The following is a 22385-nucleotide window of genomic DNA, read 5'->3' as shown; positions in this document are numbered from 1 at the left end:
CACCAACCCTGCAGCTACCCACTATGTACTGTTTCCTTTTCTCTCAATATATTTAATGAAGACATATTCTCTTTATCTTTTAAATATTTTCTGCTTCTGCATACCTATTTTTCCCATCATTTTTGCTGCCATCTATAATCCCAGGTTGCTCCCCCTACCCAGTTTCAGTGCTGGATACCAAACCTTCAGGGCTTCATATAAATTGTTAAAGTTCAGCTGCCGAGCTACAATCTCCAGGATTCCACCCTTATCCAGCCCCCATAAGAAAAGAATTCCATACATTACTACGAAAACCTAGCAGTTTGCTAGATTCACATTAATTTTGGTTTTATTTCCAGTCTCTTCTCTATATACTTCAATCAAGACTTATCAAAAGGTAAGTTTGCTGTTACATCTATTTAAAATGTTAAATGACTTTAGCTGGTAGGCAGTGTAGGAGAACTTGGCCAATCCAGATCCATCTTCCTCCACGTTGCTTTCCCATCCTGTCCGCTGCTTTGACAGTCTGGGATCTCATCCCTGTTTTCTTCTTAATACTTGCCCCGTCAGTTTGCCCACTTAATATTTCACATTGCAGTTCATGTTCTTTTTTTTCTTTCTTTTTTTTTTTTTCCACTGACACCAACAGGGTCTTTTTTTTTTTTTTTCTCTATTTCTAATGAGTTTTTTTTCCCTTGGCATTTCTCTATTTATTATTTATTTTATATGCACTGGTGTTTTGCCTGCATGTATTTCTATGTGAAGGTTGGATCCCCTGGAACTGGAGTTACAGACGGTTGTAGGTACTTGGAATGGAACCAAGATCATCTGGAAGAACAGCCAGTGCTTATAACCTCGGAGCCATCTCTCCAGCACCCCCCCACCCTTTTTTGTTTGTTTGTTTTCAAGACAAGGTTTCTCTGTGTCCTTGGTTGTCCTGGAACTCACTCTGTAGATCTAGCTGGGCTCAAAGTCACAGAGACCGGCCCCTCCTGAGTCCTGGCATTAAAGGCACACGGGTTTTTTGTGGGGTTTTGTTTGTTTTGTTTTAAGAGGGAAGACACGACTTTTCATGTATTTCAGGCTCAAATACCATCACCACAAATACCATCTCTGAAGATAGCCTTGGATTCCTGTATCTAAATATGCCGCCATAACCAGACTGACCATATCGTTTGTTACACGTTATAATTTCCTGTGTTTTAATGCGTGATGACGAATATACATCCAAGCCTAGCGTGACAGGAAAGCAGAAACATAATTAGGGTGCTTTCTATTTTTTTCCCCCCTGATGTCTGAGTACATGAGGGCAGATATATTACTCTGGCCCTAGACACATTAAAGACAGTTAATATATGTTGAATGAACGAATGATTAACCCACAAAAAAACCTCATTAGAGAAATATAAAACAGTGTAATGACCCATTTTTACATTCTTTTAAAATGGAATAAACTAAAGTGGCTTGTATCTAAGAGCATAAATATCTGCGGCAAAGCTAGAGTTCCTGTTCCGTCTCTGTCTCTCACCCCTCCTCCCCTCCTTCTTTTCCTGAATTTTTTTTTTCTCTCTTTCTCTGATTTTTCAAGACAGGGTTTCTCTGTGTACACCAACAGTCCTGGCGATATAGACCACGATGCGATCTGCCTGCCTCATGCCTCCCAAGCGCTTAAAAACGTGCGCCACCACCGCTTGGGCTTCTGTTTTCTCCTTTTGACGTTGGGCAAACGCACCACAATTTGTCATAAGCCATGTGTCCGGCTCTGAGTCTTCAGCTTGGACACCTAACGGGACAATCCATATTATTTTAACTCGTTCGGAACCAGTTCAAAAAAATCAATCCCAGTGTGCAATGCAAACAATGAGTCCAGTCGCTTAGAAACCACATATCCCAGGATGCCACGCTCCTAGACCCAGTCGGAAGGAGGTTTGAGGGAGGGCTTGGCGTTCTGGGAGTTGTAGTCTCAGGCCAGGTCCCGCCTCTAGAGCGGCTTTGGAGGCCTGCGTGTGGAGAATCAACCTCCAAGGAGAGCGGTGCCGCCCTACAACCTTCGCCCCCTGCCCTCGAATCTTTCCCACAACCCAAAATGGCGGCCGGTGTGGATTTTGGCGACCTGGAGCTATTTGAGGCGTTTGACCCTCAAGAGGAGTCAACCCCGAAGCCCGTTCACACCCGCTTCAAGGACGACGACGCGGAGGAAGAGGACGACGACGACGAGAATGGGGTGGGCGACGCGGAGCTGCAGGAGCAGCTTCGGCGCTGCGAGGAGACCATCGAGCAGCTCCGCGCCGAGAATATCCTTCCGGCTCGTTGGGCCCTGTCACCTGGGACTTGGGGTCTCTGTGGCCGCCGGCGCGGGCGCGGCGGAAATTCCAAGAGGACCAGCATTCTAAGTCATTTCTCCCGCCGCTCGGCGGGCTGGCGGGAGGAAGTCTCCGTCCCGCTGCACTCGCTGCTGCGCGGCCTGCGCGCCAGCACCTCCCCGTGAGCATCCTTCTGTATAGACCAGCCTGGCCCCCAGCTCAAAGGGGGTCACTGCAGACCCTTAACTGTCGCCTTGCAAACACCTGTCTCCCTCCCTCTGCGGTCACCCGGTTTTTCTTTCTTTGCAGCCAAGCTCAAGTTGAGACAGTCGTGGTGTAGTTTTACGTTTGAAGATGCGGGGATCGTAGCCCCGGAATTGGGATATTTGCAGACGTGCAAACGCTAAGAGTGCCCACTGTTATGCAGAATCGGGGGCCTTAAATAGTTAGCATGCAAAGGGAAACGGCTAATTGGCGAGGTGGTTTTAAATTTTTTGGAGCTAGCTTTGCATTGCAGTGCTCTGGGGAAAACGCGCCAAATTTCCCCTTGACTTAATTAACTTGATTACAGAGTTTCTGGATTTGCTAGTATGTTGATTTCCGGTCTTTATTGAATCTGAGTGTACAAATAGTTTTGGTTCGGTTAACTTTCCATTTATTTTTTTTAATCTTTTGTAACTTTCCATTTAAAACGTATCGAGAGTGCTTGATATATCAACTTTTGAAGTCTGATTTTTTCATGATACTATTGTGACCTTTTATTAAGAAAATTTATAAAACAGTACAGAGTTGAAAGGATTGTGTATTTCATATCCGTAGATGCCATCTCATAGTCTCCTTAACATTTTGCTACATTGGCTGCAACTTGTTCCAGGAACACCATGATCTCATTAATAAAAAAGATTAATTTTTTCACGTCTTAGAATATATGTTCAAAGGAGTTAAAACTGCATTTCGGTCCATTGTCCTGTCCCCCAGCAAACATATACTCAGTGTTTCCCACAAAATACTTACAGGTTTTTACTTTAAATTTATAACATTTGGAAAACAAAAGCAAGAGTTTTAGTGTTTGAATTTTATTGTCCTGCATAACTGTGTTTCCTGAGGACTGATATTCCTTAACCAGTAATAACATCAAGAACTTAAAAGAAAATTGAACATTCTGACAAGACCCAGGTATGAGATCTTGAAATTACACCTGAGATGCCCATTACTGTTCACATGTCGTTAATCACAGCGTCTTTGTAAAAAGGTTGTGGGATTTTGATATCATTTATTCGGAATACTATGAAGAATTCAGTAATGGTTCTTTATTGTTGACTTATGAGTTTAAAGTAATTCTTGTAAATCGGCCAAATATTTAAACAGTCTTAAGGGTCTCTTTCCTGAATCCAGAAAATTTTGCTTGACTGTTCAGCGAAGCAAGTTAAAACCAGCTATTTACATTTCTGGAAGGATAAAATAAGTCTACAGTTACTTTAGGTAGTCACAGCTATTATTATTATTATTACTGTTACTTTTATTGATGGTGGTTGGTTGGTTTTGTTTTTTTGTGCAGGGTTTGGTTTACTGAGGCAGTGTTTCATCTCATAACCAAAACTAGCTTAGAATTTATTTTATAATTTAGATTGACCTTAAACGCATTGGTTCTTGTTCCTCAGCCTTGAAAGGGCTGGTATTACAGATACAAGCGACCATACTAGCATTGTTTACACAATTAAAGTACCTTATAAATACAAGCAGGGCAAGGTATAGCGTTTTAGTTTTGTTTTGTTGAGACAATTCATTGTAGCTTAAGGTGGGGCCAGCTTACATTGTAGCTGAGGATGACCTTGAACTCCTGCCTCCCTTCAGGCCTGGAATTACACCTGGTGCTGGCAACTCTGGCAAGGCACAACACTTTAGAAAAAGTAACGCGCTTTTGAGAAAGTACAGAATGTAAGCGTGTATTCAGTCATTGGGCATAACAGACATACTAAATGCTGGCATCTGGATGTGAATTTAACAAGTCACTAAATTAAATTATTTTATTTTTGAGTCAGGGTTTTACTTTGTAGCCTTGGCTGGCTTGGAACTCACTTTATATATACCAGGCTGGTCTTGAACCCAGGTGCCTCTTTTGAGTGCTGAGATTAAAAACATGTGTCACCATCCAGGCCTAAAGAACTAAATTATATAGAACAGTTGGTTCTTTCTTTTTTTTCTGCTCCTTTTCCCCATCCCTTCCTTCCTTCCTTTTTTGTCTGTGTATCCCAGGCTGCTCTTAGACTTGTGGTATGCCTCCTGCCTTAACTTTCCAAGTGCTGACATTACAGATAAGATTCCAGTTGAACTGTGCTCAGGCTTTGAAATTGGGATGTTTCCCTGTGCTTCTGTTTGTCTGTGTACTGTTAGGTCATGACTGAACTTTGAGGTGGAACTCATTGTGTAGCTGTGACAGTCGTGAACTTTTGAGCCTTCTGTCTCTGCCTCCTATATCTTGGTGTGACAGGCATGCAAGCTGTCTACTGATGTCACTCATGATAGTAGTTCAGGCCTTACACCAGAACTCACTCTGGCCCTTACTGGTCTTATACTGAGAAGAGCAGTGCTGCCTATAATTCCTAAGTTTTGTGACTCTTGAACTGTAATAGTTAAAGCAGTGTGCGTTGGCCTCCAGGAGTCTGTAATAAAATGAAGTAAGAATTCATTCAGTGTTTTACTTTTCCTTTATACTTAAAACCAAATTACTTGGAAACATTTAGAGGTATAGTACAACTTGCTTGCTTATCCTCTTCCCTTGTCCCCTGATTTGTAAGGAAACTAGAAACTAGTTAGAGAAACTTTGTTAAAAACCAAAAAATTAACGTATGGTTTGTGAAACCTTTTTTTTAAATGTTGAGATGATTTCTGGGCCAGACATGGTGGTGCTGGCTGTTGATGACCACTTGGGAACAAAGGCAGTAAGATCCCTGTGGGTTGAAATCCAAGCCTGATGTACACTGTGAGTTTTGGGGCTACACAGTGAGACCCTGTCTCAAAGAAAGAGACAAGAGATACAGACAGATACTTTCTAGGCTTGAGGAGATAGCCAGAAGTGTTTGCTGTGTGAGCAAGAGAACCTGAGTTTAGGGTCCCCAGCAGCTCTGTAAAATGGCACCAAAATTGACATCTGTAATCCCAGTGCTGCAAGAGGTTGGGGGAGATCCAGCCAGTCGTCAGATTCTGAGAGAAACCCATCTTTGGGAAGCAGAGGCTGGAGGATCTCTTTGAGTTCGAGGCCCGCCTGGTCTACAAAGTGAGTCCAAGTCAGCCAATTCTACACAAAGAGACCCTATCTCAAAAACCGAAAGCAAAACAAAGCAAGAGTTACAAAAGTTAGCTGGTTGTGGTAGTGTGACCTGTGATCACAGGACTGGAGAGGCTGAAGGAGGATAACCTCAGGCATGACATAGGCTAGCGTTACTAAGATCTTGTCTCAGCAAAGAATAATTGTTATCACAAAACTCACTTGCTTATACGAGCTATGTATGTACTTTAATGTCTTCTAAGATTATGTTTAACTTTCGTTTTAGTGGCATACTGGTGAGCAATACTAAGATAGACGGACCATTATTACAAATTCTGTTTATGAACAATGCTATTTCAAAGTAAGTAGTTTTTCTGTTTCTTAAATAAGAGTTCGTGTGTTTTATGAAACTGAATTCTGTAAATATACTATTTGTATATTTGTATCATCTTTATTCTCTCTCTCTCTTTTAAATTTATTTGGTTGCTTTACCCGCAAGTATGTCTGAGCATTACATGCATGCCTGGTGCCTGTGGAGGCCAGTTGTACTTAGCTATTTGTGTATTGGGAATTGAACCCTGATTCTCTGGAAGAGCAACCAGTGTAACCACTGAGCCATCTCTCCAGCCTTATTGATTGATTGATTGATTGATTGATTGATTGATTGATTTTGTTCTGTTCTGTTTGTCTGTTTCTAGTTTTCATGTGAAATGGGCATTTTCTTTTATATGCATTGAAAGTCTAGGAGGAGGATATGTAGGAATGGAGCTTTTCATTATGTAACTCTCTTAGTGGATTTTGTTTTTAGTTTCCTGGGATAGGGACTTCTCTTTGTAGCCCTGGCTGGCCTGAAATTTGCACCTCTGCCTACTGGGTGCTGAGATTACAGGCATGCACCACTATGGCAGGCTTTTTGTTTTGTTTTTTGAGCCATTTGCATGTAGCACCTATGAAGAATAAAAGCAAATATTTATAAGATTATGGATGGAAGATAGGATGGTTAAGGAGGATGGCATTGGAGGGGGGCTGTGAGGTGGATGGTGAAGTGATTCAGACAGTGTAATTAGGTATATCTGCCTGGCCCACAGTAAATAAGGCCATTATAAAATCTAACAGGTGTCTGTCTTGTTATTTGTGATAGCGGGTTAGATAATACTGCTGTGATAATCATAGGACTAATAATAAACATTAGATAGCCCAACACTCTTTATTTTTACAACATACCTATTAAAAAAAAATTATGTATGTGATATACAGAGCTACACAGAGGAATCCTGCCTTGAAAAGCCAAAACAAAAAAGCAAACAAACAAAAATATGAAATGTATAAATAAAATCTACTTATTCTCATAACTCTTTGACTGAGGTTCTATGCCAGACACCTACAGAGTATCAGAATCACACTGCTACCGGTGCTGTGATACACAGTGCTTCTAAGAAGTAGCATTCTGAGTTACAGAGTCACATTAGTGAATGTGACACACATGAAAAACAAAAACAAAATTGAGTAATGACTTTTTAAACTAATGCAAAGGACTTTGCTCGGCTAATGTTTCACTCTGTCTAGGTTTAACCATTTTGCCCTCTCCTACAGGCAATACCACCAAGAAATAGAGGAGTTTGTATCAAATTTAGTAAAACGATTTGAGGAACAGCAAAAAAATGATGTGGAAAAGACTTCCTTCAGCCTTTTACCACAGGTATTTTAAACTTGAGGCTTGGTGCTAAATGGGTATGCTTTTTGCTGCCAGCTGCTATTACACTAGAAATATCCTTGAGTCAAAACCAAAATGGTGAAGATTGTGTGCTGGCATCCTTCTCCAGAGTCTGACCAGCACTGCCACCTGGCTGGGATTGGTGCTGCTCTGCTGTCCTGCCTGGATTTAGTGCGGTTTTTTTTTTTTTTTTTTTTTTATTATTATTATTAATTGATTTTATGTACACAAGTGCTCTGTCTTTAGGCACACTAGAAGAAGGCATTAGATTCCATTACAGATGGTTGTGAGCCACCATGTGGTTGCTGGGAATTGAACTCAGGACCTCTGGAAGAGCAGCCAGTGCTCTTAACTGCTGAGCTATCTTTCCAGCCCCCTTGTATTTTTTTCCTGAATGTGTGTCTGTGAGTGTGTTAGATTCCCCTGGAGCCAGAGTTACAGACAGTTGTGAGCTGCTATGTGGATACTGAGAACTGAATCCGGGTCCTCTGGAAGAGTAGTCAGTGCTCTTAACTGCTATGTTATCATTCCAGCCCCTAACATTATTTTTGATCCAGTGAACATTTCAGAATTTTGTAATGATTTGAGGTCTGTGAGGTTATCAGTATTAACTAGTAATGTTAAATTACCCTTCTTTTTTTTTTTTGGTCCTTCTGGGGCTATTTGTTGTCAAATCTGCCTTGCTATTTGAAGCACTAGATAGTTAGCAGATAACCCTGCCTTGGCATCTAAACTCTAATTATGGCAAGAGGTCTTCTTTATGTGTGTTATTAAGTGAAGAAAGGGTGCTGGGGTTCCTAATGTTTGAAAGTCAAAAGGTATTCCTCTTGTGGCTGTTTGTAATGCATGTATCTTGATCTTAGCCATCCAGTGTTATATTGGAAGAGGACCATAAAGTGGAAGAATCATGTACCATTAAAAACAACAAGGAAGCTTTTAGTGTAAGTTTGGACTCTTTATTTTTAATTCTGCAGGTGTGTGTTCCTGTGTTTTATCAGGTGGGTGGCTTAATGATAAGGTGGTATAGTCAGTCACATGACTTCCTGTGATCACAGCATTCTTTTGTAATAAACATTAGTGTGGGTGTCACCCTCTAAATATCTGCTGCTTAGTGACTTGCGCTCTGTTGTGAGGACACAAAATAGCTCATTTGCAAAAGTTGGTGTTGGTTCTGACCTACCTCTTTGTGTTTATCTTTTAAATTTTTGACTAAAAGCCTGGTGGTGGTATGGCATGCCTTTGATCCCACCCCTTGGGAAGAGAGACAGTCAGATCTCTGGGTTCAAGGACATGAAGAAACCTGAAGAAGAAAAAACAAAAATCAGAAATTAGCATCAGAGAAGAAAAAAAAGTCCATGTTACTTGAGTGAAGTAAAAATTAGGAGCTGGGTGTGGTGGTGCACATCTGTAATCCCAGCATTTAGGAGGCAGAGACAGGCGATTTACTGTGTGTTTGAGGCCAGCCTGGTCTACAAAGGTAGTCCAGGACAGCCAGGGCTACACAGAGAAATCCTGTCTCGAAAAAACAAAACAATAACAAAAAAATAGGGTTTCTATTTCTTGTTTTTTTTTTGTTGTTTTTGTTGTTGGTTTTTTTTTTTTTTTTTTTTTTTTTTTTTTTTTTTTTTTTTGTTGTGTTTTTTTTTTTTTTTTTTTTTTTTTTTTTTTTTTTTTTTTTTTTTTTTGTCTATGATTTGGTTCTTCTTTTAATTATTAAACATACCTGTGGGTGTGGGTGCACACGTGTGTGTGCTGTGGTGCGTTTGTGAAGGTGTCAGAGGACTGTTTTCTGGACTTGGTTCTTGCCCTTCTAGCCTGTGGCTCCTGATTATGTATTCCAGTTGTCAGGCTTAGCATCCGAGCCATCTTACCAGTGCAAATTGTTTTATTTGTTCTATGAGACAAGACTCACTCTAGTCCAGGCTATCCTCAGACTCAGAGCCGTTCCGTTCTCCTGCGTTGGCCTTTGAAGTGCTAAATTTGCAGGGGTTAGCCACATTTAGCTCTAAGGTTTGTTTTGTTTTGTTTTCAAGACAGGGTTTCTCTGTGTAGCCTTGGATGTTCTGGAACTCACTCTTTTGTAGACCAGGCTGGTCTTGAACTCAGAGATCCACCTGCCTCTGTTTCTGGAGTGCTAGAATTAAAGATGTGTGCCACCACTGCCCGAATAAGGTTTTTTTTTTTTTTTTTTAAATTCAACTAGGTAACTTGCATTTCTCTTCCATCTCAAAGGCTATGGAATTAAAGTAATGCTTGTCTAGAATGAGAGTTTTATAGTTATCACTTTAGTCCTTTAGACAATACTGGTGTTTACTGAATGCTGTTTTGTGCCAGAATCTGAGAGGTTTCAGAGACAGCAATGAAAAGAGAGTGTCAGGATCAGCTCTTGTTTAATGAGTATTTCAGTGGGTGAAGGTTGAGCTCCTAAGAAAAGTAAGGTTGGGGATATAGGTCAAGTTATACTTGCCTATTGTGTGAGGCCCTGGGTTCAGTTCCCCAGTGAGGGAGTGTGTGTGCATGTCTGTCTGTCCATCTGTCCTAGCTACATGAGAGGCTGGGGCTTGAAAGTTGAAAGTTTAAGACCTGCCTGAGCTACACTCATGGGCAACCTAGGCTACATTCATAGGCAGCGTAGGTAGCTTAGTGAAATTCTTCCTCAAAATAAGTAAAGAAGTGTCAGGGGCTGCAGTTTAGTGCTGGAGCACTTACCCCAGCATGTAGAAGGCTCTAAACGCAATACCCAGAACAACTGGGGTGCCTGGGAGAGGAGTGATGCAGTAGCTGTGGAGAGGGGCATTGTCCAGTGAGTTGTTGGTGAGTGCCTGTAAGGGCTAAGGTCTGGGTGAATTGAAGGAAAATGTAAGACTGTACTCTTACATTACATGAGTGAAGAGGGCTCAGTAAATAGGAAAGGGAAGTAGATGCCAGCAGCAGCCAGCATTCAGATGTTTTTTCTGCACAGCAAGTACTGGGAGATCACTTGGGCGCTGTTGAAGTGATGCTTCTGGAGGTGCTGTTCTTAACATTTTACTGAGGAGGAAGCACATGGGAAGCTCAGTGGTTCACCACTAAGTGACAGAGGCACTTACATCCTCAATGAAGACTTCAGAGCCACTTAAGGGTCATAGGCAAAAACACAGTGTGCCATGTCTTAGTAGGAAGAACTAGACCTGAGTCAGTCAGAAGGCTATTGTGTTGACCTCAAGCAAGAGAAAGCAGTCACAGACTAGCATGGTCTTGGATATACTTGTAATAAAGCCAATCAAATGTGTTCATGGTAGGAGAACCCATGAGAGAATAGTCAGAAGAACTCAAGCCTTGGCCAAGGAAAGAGGGAGGTGTGTAGAGGGGCAGCAGGTATGGAGAGGGCTGGGAATTGGTTCTTTTTTTTTTGGGGGGGGGGATTTAAGACAGGGTCAAGGTGTGTATCCCAAGCTGGCCTTGAACTGTGGTCCTCCTGTCTCAGCCTCAAGTGCTGGGATTACAGGCAGATGTCACCATACCCAGCTTCCAGTGCCATTTTAAATAGATGAGTTTGAGATACCTTATATGTCCAGAAAGAGGTGTCATGTTGGCATTTGAATATAAAAAAACTGGAGCTAAGGGATCAGAACTCTTTTGTGGGGTTCATCAGCATAGAAATTCTATCTTAGACCCTAGATCTAGGTAAATTACCTGGGGAAGTGAGAGTGGACAGACCACCCATATAGCATGCTAATCCACAGGCGGTGGAGAGATAAGAGGGACCTAGGGGGCAAAAAGTTTCATCTGTAAAGCGGAACTGGGAGTAGCATCCTGAAAGCCTCTAAGGATGGAAAATGTTTCTGGAAGAAAGAATCAGTTATGTCACCACTTGCTGATAGGTTGAGAGATGAAGATTAACAGTTGCTCAAGGGATTAAGCTGCTGAGTCCTTCCTTAGCTTCTTTGTCAAACAGCTAGTGTAGTGATGGAATGAAGTGGTGCTGGAAGTGTTCTGGAGAGGGGGTTGTTGATAGTGGAGACTGAAAAAGATCCAACAGGTGAACCTTAATTAAATCCTGGATTGGGGTAACACTATACAAAACAGTTTGAAGAGCCAGGCGTGGTGGCACATGCCTTTAATCTCAGAGGAGGCAGAGGCAAGTGGATCTCTGAGTTTGAAGCCAGCCTGGTCTATAGAGAGAGTTCTCTACACAGAGAAACTCTGTTTCGGGCGGGGGCGGGGGGCGGGAAGAGAGCATTTTGGAGGTAGAGAAACTTGAATGTAGAATTGATGTAAGTGATACTAGGAAATTACTACTGGTTCATAGGAAAATGTTCTTAATTGTCACTCTGTCTGCAGCTAGCTTAAGTAGCTAAGTAAAAGTTGGTGTGTGTGTGCATGTATACATGAAGAGTCATGCACAGAAAAATTCAGACCTACTATTTATTCAGTCTAGGTTCAGGGGGCATGACTATTCCTTGTATTGTATTTTCAACCTGTCTGTATGAAATGGCTGCAAAAACTTGGTAGTAGACAAAGTAAATGGGAACCAAGGAACCAGAAACCAAATGCAGGCTACGATGGTCTTGCTGCAAATATGAGGTGTGGAGGGATCTGGGAGAGTCAGGCTTTTGTTTGAGACAGCATGGTTTGTAGTACTGATGGTACCTGTGTCACTTTATTTGCACGTCAGTCTAGCTCCTGTTTAGGGCTTTATTTCTCAGCCAGAGTCAGTCTGTTAATGGGTAATCATAGACTTACGTTATCATAGACTTACGTTATCATAGATTTACGTTACTTAATGTTTTTTTTTTTTTCTGCTTAAATAGCGATATTTTTTGACTTGTTTTCTGCAGGTTGTAGGAAGTGTCCTGTATTTTACTAATTTTTGCCTTGATAAATTGGGGCAACCGCTACTAAATGAAAACCCTCAGCTTACGGAAGGATGGGAAATACCCAAGTATCCTACATAGTGAATGAAGATCTTTTATGCATCTTGCCACTAAGTTCACCTTTAAAAAAAAAAAGCTTACCAAATTTTGCAGACTATGATAACTATTCCTTAATAAAATTCACTAAAGGTACCAGCAAGTCTTCAGCCACATTGTTTCTCTAGAAGGGCAAGAAATGCAAGTAAAGGCAAAAAGGTTTGTGTGGGGCGTTGTCTTGTTTTACTCTTTGTTTCCTAATACTAGAACTATAAACTCTTATCAACTCTTAAAGTTAATATTCTTTGTTGCTGGTTTGATATAAATTTCACATGGAGCTAGAATCCTGCTATCTCAAGATAAATGTTGAATGTTTAAATTGATCAACCATTTCTTGGAATTCAGGCCTGCTGCCTGGGAGGGTGGAGAGAAGTTACTATGGCTGGCAGTATGGTTACAGTCTCAGAACCATCTGCCTTCTTCCCATGTTACCTGAAGGAAGTGATGCTCTGTTTGCTTTGATTCTTCTGTTACTAATCACTGAAAAAAGCCGAGAGGTAGCATACCAATGTGGAGCGGAGCGGGCTGGTTCTTGGTTAAAGGACTACAAGTGCTGCTTATGTAACTTGAGTACAAGACACATCGCTGTGCTCAACAGTTGCAGATACTGTGCACCCCATCTTCTACTTCTCTGGCACTCCGATGCCATTAGAATGTATTGATTTGTTTTTCTGTTACCATGTACATCATGAAAATCTTTGGATTTCTCTTGTTTTGTGTTCTGATAGGCCAAAGCCTCACTGTTTCAACTGTGGTTCTGAAGAGCATCAGATGAAGGAGTGCCCAATGGTAAATCTCTCATGAGCAGAATGTCTGTGAACAGTAGCTGGTGGATATGTTATCTGTATGTGGCTCTGATTAATATGCATGAAATTCCTGTGCTACATTCATTTGTGCTTTAATCTTTTCAAATTCCTGCTTACATTTAAGATATTGAAATTTTTCAAGAAAATAGCATAATGTTCTGTATTTGAGGTAAATGAAGTATGAGTTAATTTTTGGGTAGTATATTTTAAAAAGTTAAAGTTAGGGTTGAGGATTTACTTCAGTGGTAGAGTGCTTGCCTAGCACGCATAAGGCCCTGGGTTCAGTCCTCAGCTCTTAGGGGAGGGAAAAAAAAAAAAAAAAAGGTTAGAGCTGGGAGGTAGTGGTACATGCCTTTAATCGCAGTACTAGGGAGGCAGAGCCAGCTGAATCTCTTGAGTTTGAGGCTAGCTTGCTTTACAAAGTAAGTTCCAGAACAGCCAGGGCTACACAGAGAAACCCTGTCTTGAGAAACAAACAAAAAAACTAAGTTAAATTTAGGTTTTGATAACACTAAAATTTAAAAAAAAAAATTAAAGTGACTTTTTTCTTGCTTGCTTTTCAAAAATGTCTGAACACTTTTATGTGTATAATATACATTAAAACTAGAATAGTCTATTTTATGCTTTACATTTCAAAAAGTGAGTATTCTTAGTAAATTTCTGAGCTATTTCTAAATTGCTTGATACCATTCTTTTCAAACATTATTATGATTTAGCCTCGGAATGCTGCTCGAATAAGTGAAAAGAGAAAAGAGTATATGGATGCCTGTGGTGAGGTAAACAGTCAGAGTTTTCAGCAGCGCTATCATGCAGAAGAAGTAGAAGAGAGGTTTGGAAGATTCAAGCCAGGAGTTATTAGGTACCTATTGTTTTACCATGGGGTATCATTTTTATTTTCTCATTATTTGGAACATGCTGACTCTTCTGGGGATTACAAGAATATAAACATGAGCCAGGTGTGTACATTTAATCCCAGCACCCTGGGAGGCAGAGGCAGGCGGATATCTGTGAGTTCAGGGCCAGCCTGGTCTACAAAGTCCAGGACAGCCAAGGCTACACAGAGAAACCCAGTCTCAAAAAACAAAACAAAGCAAAAGACAAAGAATATAAGCCTGTGTAATAAGTCTGTACAGAATGCATCCATTCATTCAAACCTACTTATCAAAGGCTTGATACGTGTCATACTTGATGCTATATATTATGGGACAGACATGTTTTAGCTAGACATGGTAGCCCATGCTTGTGATCCCAGCAGCTGGAAGTCTGAAGCAGGACAATCCTCATAAATTCTAAGTGAGCCTGGGCTACAGAATGGGAGCCCTGTCTTAAGAAAAATCTGGATTTGGAGAGAAGGCTTGGAAGTTAAGAGCGCTGGCTGCTCTTTCGGAGGGCCAGGTTTGATTCCTAGTGCCCACAGGATGACTCAGAACTCTATTTGTAACTCCAGTTCCCAGGGATCTGATGGCCTCTTATGCCCTCTTATGGGCACCAGGTGTACACGTGTGGAATGGGCATGCATATAGGCATAAACACTCAGACATATAAAAATGATAATAAATCTTTTTAAAAAGAAAGATGCCAGAATCGTGTTTTCATGCAAATTGGGATTCACCCTCTTTTCTCCCCTTTATTTTTACTTAGTGAGGAACTTCAAGATGCATTGGGTGTGACAGACAAGAGTCTTCCCCCTTTCATCTACCGCATGCGCCAGCTGGGCTACCCACCAGGCTGGCTCAAGGAGGCTGAATTGGAGAATTCGGGGCTTGCACTCTATGATGGAAATGGTACTGTATGTTTGCATAGAGAAGTCACTTACGGGTCTTTTATTTTCTCTCTCTCTCTCTCTCTCTCTCCATGTTAATTAAGATTATTAATCAGGGATGGGAGAGATGGCTCAGCCGTTCAGATCACTGCTCTTCCAGAGGATCTGGGTTCAATTCCCTGATGTGCATGCAATACACATGAAAAAAGACTATTAGCCATAAGCTGGGCGTGGTGGTGCACACCTTTAATTTCAGCACTCCGGAGATAGAGGCAGGCAGATCTCTGTGAGCTTAAGGCCAGCCTGGTCTACAAAGTGAATTTAAGACAGCCGAAGTTACACAGAGAAACCCTGTCTCAGGGTAAAAAACAAAAAACAAAAAAACAAAACAACAACAGAAAGAAAAAACAACCAGAAAATTCCAGGATAGCCAGGGCTGTTAAATTATTCTAAGATTTTATTTATTTATTTAACATGTGATGCTCTGCCTGCATATACTCCCACATGCCAGAAGAGGGCATCAGATTCCAGTATAGATGGTTGTGAGCCACCATGTGGTTGCTGGGAATTGAACTCAGAACCTCTGGGAAAGCAACCACTGAGCCATCTCTCCAGCCCTAGTTTGGGTTTCTCTGTGTAGCCCTGGCTGTCCTAGAACTCACTCTATAGACCAGGCCTGCTTGGAACTCACCTGTCTCTGCCTTCCAAGTGCTAGAATTAAAGGCATCTGCCACCACTACCCAGCTAAATCTTCTGTTGTTGTTGTTGTTTTGAGACAGAATCTATATCCCAGACTGGCCTGGAACTTGCCGTGAGTTAAAGCTGACCTTGAAGTCCTGCCTCAGCCTCCTAAATGTTGGGGTCATAGGTTGCCCTGCCCAGAGCCTATTTAAATTTATGATGGTTCAGGAAAATGACAAGTAGACATTCTCAGACTAATTCCATTATAGTATTTCAGCACTTTCCTTGTGTGGTTTGATGTGGGGAGGGACATGTTTGGTGTCTAGCCAAATTAACTTTTTCCCCCCCCCCAATAGATGATACTGATGGGGAAACAGAAACTGGAGAAATACAGAATAAAAATGTCACTTATGATCTCTCAAAATTGGTAAACTATCCAGGGTTTAATATATCTACTCCCAGAGGTATTCCAGATGTAAGTACATTTTAAATTCTTCTTCTGAAATGTGATAAAGATTTTCAAAATATCAATATATGTAGCAGTTTGTTACATAAAGAAGTGAGTGAGTTCATAGTGTAACCTGTAATCATAGTGCTTGGGAAGAGGAGGCGAAATGAAGTGAGGCTTTACTGACAGGTGTCAGCTTTTCATTTGTTAGGCAGGTCTCGTTGCAGACTGGCCTGATCCCCACCCCCCCACCCCCGATGTTAGGATTACAGTGTGCAAGCACATTTTGCTGCATGCAGCGCTGACGTGGGTGCTAAGAGCCAAACTCAGGTTATCAGGCTTGTACTACAATTCTTTATGCACTAAACCATCCCTCCCAAGACTTTTTTGGTTTTTTTAGACAGGGTCTCTCTGTGTAGCCCTAGCTGTCCTAGAACTCACTCTGTAGACCAGGCTGGCCTCTAACTCAGAGATTCTACCTCTGCCTCCCTAACATACATTCAGTCCTGGAAATTAACTCAGAACCTCTTTTATGTGCTAATGCCACTTGTTACTGGGCTATATCCCAACCCTGGTTTCTCTTATTAATTAGAATAGTAAGTGTAAAGCTGTATGTGTCAAAGGTGTGGGTTTTTCTGATACCTCCTAAGCAAAATGAAGAAGCAAAAGTTAGTTGGTCAGGCCTGGACAGATGATTCAGTGGTTAAAAACACTGGCTTCTCTTCCAGAGGTCCTAAGTTCAATTCCTAGCAACCACATGATGGCTCATAACTATCTATACTGGGATCTGATGCCTTTTTCTGGCATGCATGTGTACATGTAAATAGAGCACTCATATACAGAAAATATATACATACGTACATCTTTTTTTTTTTTTAAAGTCATCCCTTTATTCCCAGTACTCGGGAGGCAGAGGCAGGCAGATCTCTGAATTCAAGGCCAGCTTGATCTATAAAGGAAGTCCAGGACAGCCAGCCAAGGCTACACAGAGAAACCCTGTCCCGAAAAACAAAACAAAGTCAGTATAATCCTAAAACTAGCAGCAACCTCAATCAGAGTCTGAGCCTCAGAAGAGCATCCAGAAGTATGATGTTGTATGATGGCGCACACCTTTAATCTCTGTGAGTTCCAGGTCGGTGGACACTGCATAATAGACCTCAAAAACAAACAAACAAACAACCCAACACTATTAAGACTATTTTGAAACCAATTTCTTAAAGTAGTCTTTTAGGTAGTCGTACAGGTATTTTACTTAAAAAATGAAATTCTCCCTTAATATGACTACCTGTTATACAGCGCTTCCATCTCTTTTTCTGTGGGGGTTTTTTTTTCCTGTTTGTGGTAAATTTCTTGCTGTATGAATAGCTGAATAGCTGTTTCACATTCACTGTTGTCTGTCAGCAGCTTTCATCCATGTTTCAAGACTAAACAGTGAGCTGCTTTGATGGTGGTGGCAGGTTTTGGTCTTGGTTTTTTTGTTTGAGATGGTTTTGATTCAGTGATGTTCCTTCTGCCTCTTCCAAGTCCTGGGGTCCTAAGTCTAGTTTTACAGTTTTTATTGCTATTTTCTAGTTTGCATACAAAGTTTCATTGGGACATTTCTATTTGGGGATATTTATGAGGTTGTTGAAATGGGTTCTTCCGCTGTAGTGCTGAAAAACATTGAAGTTACTGTGTTGCTTAATCTGGCCTGGGATTTGCAGCAGCCCTTATGCCTCATCCTCCTGAATGCTAAAAGCAAAATCTCAAAAGGGTGATGTTTTCCAAATCCACTAATGTTTTGTCTTCCACCATAGGAATGGAGAATGTTCGGTTCCATACCAATGCAGGCATGTCAGCAGAAGGATGTGTTTGCCAGTTACCTTACTTCTAACATCCAGTCGGTAAGAGTGTGTGTGTGTGTGTGTGTGTGTGTGTGTGTGTGTGTGTGAGAGAGAGAGAGAGAGAGAGAGAATGTGTGTGTATGTGAGAGAGATATTGAGAACTGAACCTAGGATCTCAGATGTGCTAGGCAAGCCCTCTACTATTAAACTCCATTCCTAGCATCAGTACATAGATTTATTTATTTCTTTATTTTTTAATGTATGTGGATGTTTTATCTGACTGTACACCTGCATGCCAGAAGAGGGCATGAGATCCCATTATAGATGGTTGTGAGCCACCATGTGGTTGCTGGGAATTAGACTCAGGACTTCTGGAAGAGCAGACAATCCTCTTAACTGCTGAGCCATCTCTCCAGCCCAGTACATAGATTTTAAGGGCATAGTTGGCAAATGTTTGTGGTTCTGAGATTTTACAGTTCATTAGTATCTTGCTGTTCTTTCTGGTTTATATTATAAAAGCTATTGCTTGATTGTGGACTGGTTTAAGTATGGGTTAGAGGTTCTCTGCCCTGTCTCACTCGTGTTCTTGTTGGTTACTCACTAGCTGAGCATGAGGTCTAGCAGCAAGCGATCTTCCTCTCAATCCAGCCCTAATAGTCCCAAGAAGCAGCGGAAAGAGGGCAGCTCAGCAGCCTCCCCTGCAGACATGGAGCTTGACTCAGGTAAGTTTCGTGATTTTGATTCCTTGAGAAAGCAAGATCAGTCTGATTGCTCTTAGGTTTGGTATGAAGATCAGAACTTCCCCATACGTACTTTCCCAATCCGTAGCTATCAGAGCATTGCCACTGTCACTGGTAAAGCCTAAATTGGAAGCCACACTTGGTCTGAGTGTAGAGGAGTCTGGCTGGAGTACAAAAGCCTTTAATCTAGGAGACAGGCAAGCAGATCTGAGTTCAAGGCCAACCTGGTATGGAACAAGTTTCAGGTAAAGAAAAGTATAGGTCCAGGTGTGGTGGTATACGCCCTTAATCTTAAACAATGAAGATAAAGTTAGTTTGTAGAAGGAAGCACCCATGTTTGAAAGTGTCTAATTGAGTGGCAGAAAAAGTGACAAATCAGAGAAAGACTTGACAGAATAAGATAGGCCCAACAGAGGAAAGGGAACCTACTTAAGGAAGCTACACAGAGAATGAGAGAGGCATTAGGAGGCAGAGACAGGTGGATCTCTATGTGTTCAAGGCTAGATTGTCCTACACAGACAGTTCCAATTCAGCCAGGTCTACAAAGTGAGACCCTGTCTTAAAATAATAACTTTTTTTTTTTTTCTACCAGGACTTCACCATCACTTAGGGATTACAGACTGTCACTGTATTTTAAAACATATAATGTACAATGAATGGTACATAGAGAACAACAGTGTGACATAGCTGCCACAGAGCTGATTACAGAACATAGTGATACCAACTTTGAATTGTATCTTGAGGAGAGAACTCTAGGCCTTAGCAGAGAGTTGAGCAGGTGCAGGAGGAGCACTTGAAGAGGTGGGAGATGTACACACAGAAGCATGGCTTGCAGCCTATTAGGCCAGCAGCAGAGAAACAGCTAGACAGTAGAGGTAACCAAGGAAAAGCCAACAGGCCTTTTGCCACTGCTGCATGTGCTGAGCAGACGCTCTGCCTCTGACCTATATCCCAGCCTCTTTTCTTTTCTTTTTTTTTTTTTTTCTTTTGTGACAGTGTTTCTCTGTATAGCCTTGACTGTCCTGGACTCAATTTGTAGTCCAGGCTGGCCTCATACTCACAGCAGTCCACCTGTCTCTGCCTCACTAACTGTTGGGATTACAGTTGTGTGCCACCGTGCTCGGCCCCAGCCTCCTTTCTGCCCTTATAGGACAGTACCAGAAAGATATCTAGGCTGGGCTTGAACATGAGAGTTCTTCTGCCTCAGCATCCTTGGTAGTTGGATTACAGATCTGCACTGTCAGGCCAGGTTGAGAAATTCTGGATCATAAAAGACTTCTAGGCATGAAGCAGTGCTGGACTTCATCCTTTAGGGCATGGATGGTGCCTAAGGCTCTCATTAAACTGTTTCATAAGATCAGGTGGCTGTTTTAGAAAGAGGTATCTGGCTAGCTTGGAGAATGGATGTAAGGAGGATGAATCCAGGAGTGAGGGAGGCTTGCTTTTTCTGACAATGTCAGCAGATCTGGAATAAGGTGGTGACCGACATGGTAGGGGACTTCAGGGAGCCCATTCAGTGACAGCACCTTCCTAGGATCTCTTCATATCTCCATGACTCATGTTTCCTCCATCTGAAACTATGTATAGTACAGGGTAGCTCTCCCAAGGATTTGAATCACATTCCTTAGTGCCCAGATCCAGAGCACTCTCCCTGACGTGGCTTCCTCAGGACTGAAGACATCCAGCCATGGTGATGGCATCTGAAAGTTCATGGGTTTTCCCTTTTTCTGTTTTTTTGAGACTGTAGCCCAGGCTGGCCATTTGAGTGCTAGCATTTACAGGCATTGGCCACCATGTCCAACCCTTTTCTGCCTTCTCAAAGATGGTTGTTTATGGCCATTCTATCTCTAGGTACCCCCAAGTTCAAATAATAAATTTGTATGAAGTGCTATGACTCCTAGAGCATCTTTCTCATTTCAGATATAGAGGTTCCTCCTGGTTCTCAAAACAGCAAAACGTTTCAGTTTCAACCACCATTGCCTCCTGGCACACCTCCTCCGCTGCCACAGGGAACACCTCCACCTCTCTTCACTCCTCCACTCCCTAAGGGCACCCCACCACTGACTCCCAGCGACTCACCCCAGACCCGACCCATAGCCATGGATGAGGATGCCCTGACTCTGGAGGAGCTTGAAGAGCAGCAGAGGCAGATCTGGGCAGCTCTCCAGCAGGCTGAGGGAGGCAACAGTGACTCCGATGTTCCTGTGGACACACCTTTAACTGGGAATTCAGTCGCCTCCTCCCCTTGTCCAAATGAGTTTGAACTCCCTGTCCCAGAAGGAAAGGCCCTGGAAAAGCCAGTGCCGGCTGAGCCCCAGGGGCCAACTGCTACTGTGGAGACAGCTGGACCTGAGCCTCCCTCCAGCCCAGTGGCCGGGGCAGCAGTGCTCTGTCAGAAAGAAGAGGAAGTCACTGCAGAGGGGGACCCTGGAGATGCTCTTCTTGACAATGGTGATGTGTCAAACTGTGACATGAGCAATGGAGGCAGCCAGCAGCTCCTTCATCTGGACACCCAGCCTCCGACAGCTTCAAAAATCCACAGCCCGGTACCTGACATGAGCAAGTTTGCCCTTGGAATAACACCCTTTGAATTTGAGAACATGGCTGAATCCACTGGAATGTACCTCAGGATAAGAAACCTGTTAAAGAATTCACCCCGAAATCAGCAGAAAAACAAAAAGGCTCCTGAGTAAGGCCCCGCCGCAGCGCTGGCTGCGCGATGATCTGCAGCTCTGCGTTGTCCCCCCGACTGTGATGACAGGTGAAGCCACTTCCCGTTTGCCCTTCCCACCTTCCAGAATCTGCCCACAGGTTAACTGTGATCTCAGCCCAAGCCTGTTTTATGCAATGAAGGACTGGGCATGCGAGTGTGCTGTTTTATTCTCACTTGCCATAACCTGGGGTGTGCACATGAGCTGGTTCAGAGATGGTTGGTCTGGGGTATAGCGTTTGTGGATTGTGAGTGTCTGTCAAGAGGGAAGGGTTTTCCTTTGTTTGTTCTTTTTTTTTTTTAAATGTCTTTTGTAAATTGTTTTCCCTTTCTACATTTTGCTATTATCCTGTATATATAAGCTTAATATATCACTTTTTAAAAGAAGATTCTAACAATTTTAAATTCACATTTCAATTCCAACACCAAATGAGAAAAATCAGGGATGAGCAGCTTTATCCTGCTTGGGTTATTTTTGTAAGATTTTCATGCATGAATTTTAATAACACTTTTACTTTTTGTAATTTAATTATTCAAAAATGCTTCCAATAAAGGTGTGCTCACCTTCGTGTACAGAGGTTTAATAAATTAGTTTTCTTACATATGAACCAAGACTTTGGGTAGATGTGACTCACAGTTAATTGGTTTTTAAACTTGGACAAAAATTATGTGGTTGCAAAGAAACTGGATGTTTGGGCTGCTTTAAATGGATCCAGCCTTCTGTGTAATAATAGAGACAGATTTGTTTAATTATTTTCAGAAAAACATGGAGGTCAGCTAGCCTTTGTTCAAGGTAATATTGTGGATGTGATCCATAAGGTGATAGTTAGACAGACATGAACTGAGTGTGACTGTGTAGTGTGCCAAGCTGCAGCTGAGTCTGGTCCTCTGGGTACCAACAAGTCTCTGCCAGGTCAGGCTCAGGAACACTTGGAGATCTTTATACTCGCGTAGTGTTATGCTGCTCCATAGCCAACAGAGGGCGTGAAATGCTCTCTGTCTGGATTTAGGTGACATTTTTGAGAACTTGAGTACTTGCTTGTAAACAATAAAGTCAAGGATCACAAGAAAGAATGAATAAGGCCACCACAGTAGAAGAAAATGTAAGTACTTGGATCTTTTCTGACTTGTGAGTTTCAAGTGCATTCTTGAGGGGTTTACATGATACTGTGACCTCCAGCCTTTCTAGCAGGCCTGTT

At 42.1% G+C, this 22385-nt stretch overlaps 1 protein-coding gene across 1 annotated transcript; it reads left to right on the top strand.

Annotated features, from left to right (window-relative positions):
• Window positions 1–1993: 1993 nt before the first annotated feature.
• On the top strand, window positions 1994–21761 carry Zcchc8 (zinc finger CCHC-type containing 8). The gene is made up of 14 exons (XM_055606135.1): window positions 1994–2275; window positions 3418–3458; window positions 5837–5911; window positions 7144–7249; window positions 8128–8205; window positions 12085–12188; window positions 12310–12375; window positions 12945–13005; window positions 13739–13881; window positions 14664–14806; window positions 15822–15940; window positions 17710–17796; window positions 18341–18458; window positions 20397–21761. The coding sequence occupies exons 1-14, from the start codon at window positions 2066–2068 to the stop codon at window positions 21167–21169; spliced, it is 2124 nt and encodes a 707-aa protein (XP_055462110.1). The 5' UTR covers window positions 1994–2065; the 3' UTR covers window positions 21170–21761.
• Window positions 21762–22385: the final 624 nt, after the last annotated feature.

Source organism: Psammomys obesus, unplaced genomic scaffold (genome assembly GCF_907164565.1).
Source record: "Psammomys obesus unplaced genomic scaffold, mPsaObe1.curated_primary_1811, whole genome shotgun sequence".
Lineage (NCBI taxonomy): Eukaryota > Metazoa > Chordata > Mammalia > Rodentia > Muridae > Psammomys > Psammomys obesus.
Note: the sequence above shows the minus strand (reverse complement) of the source record. Positions and strands in the feature narration are given on the sequence as shown.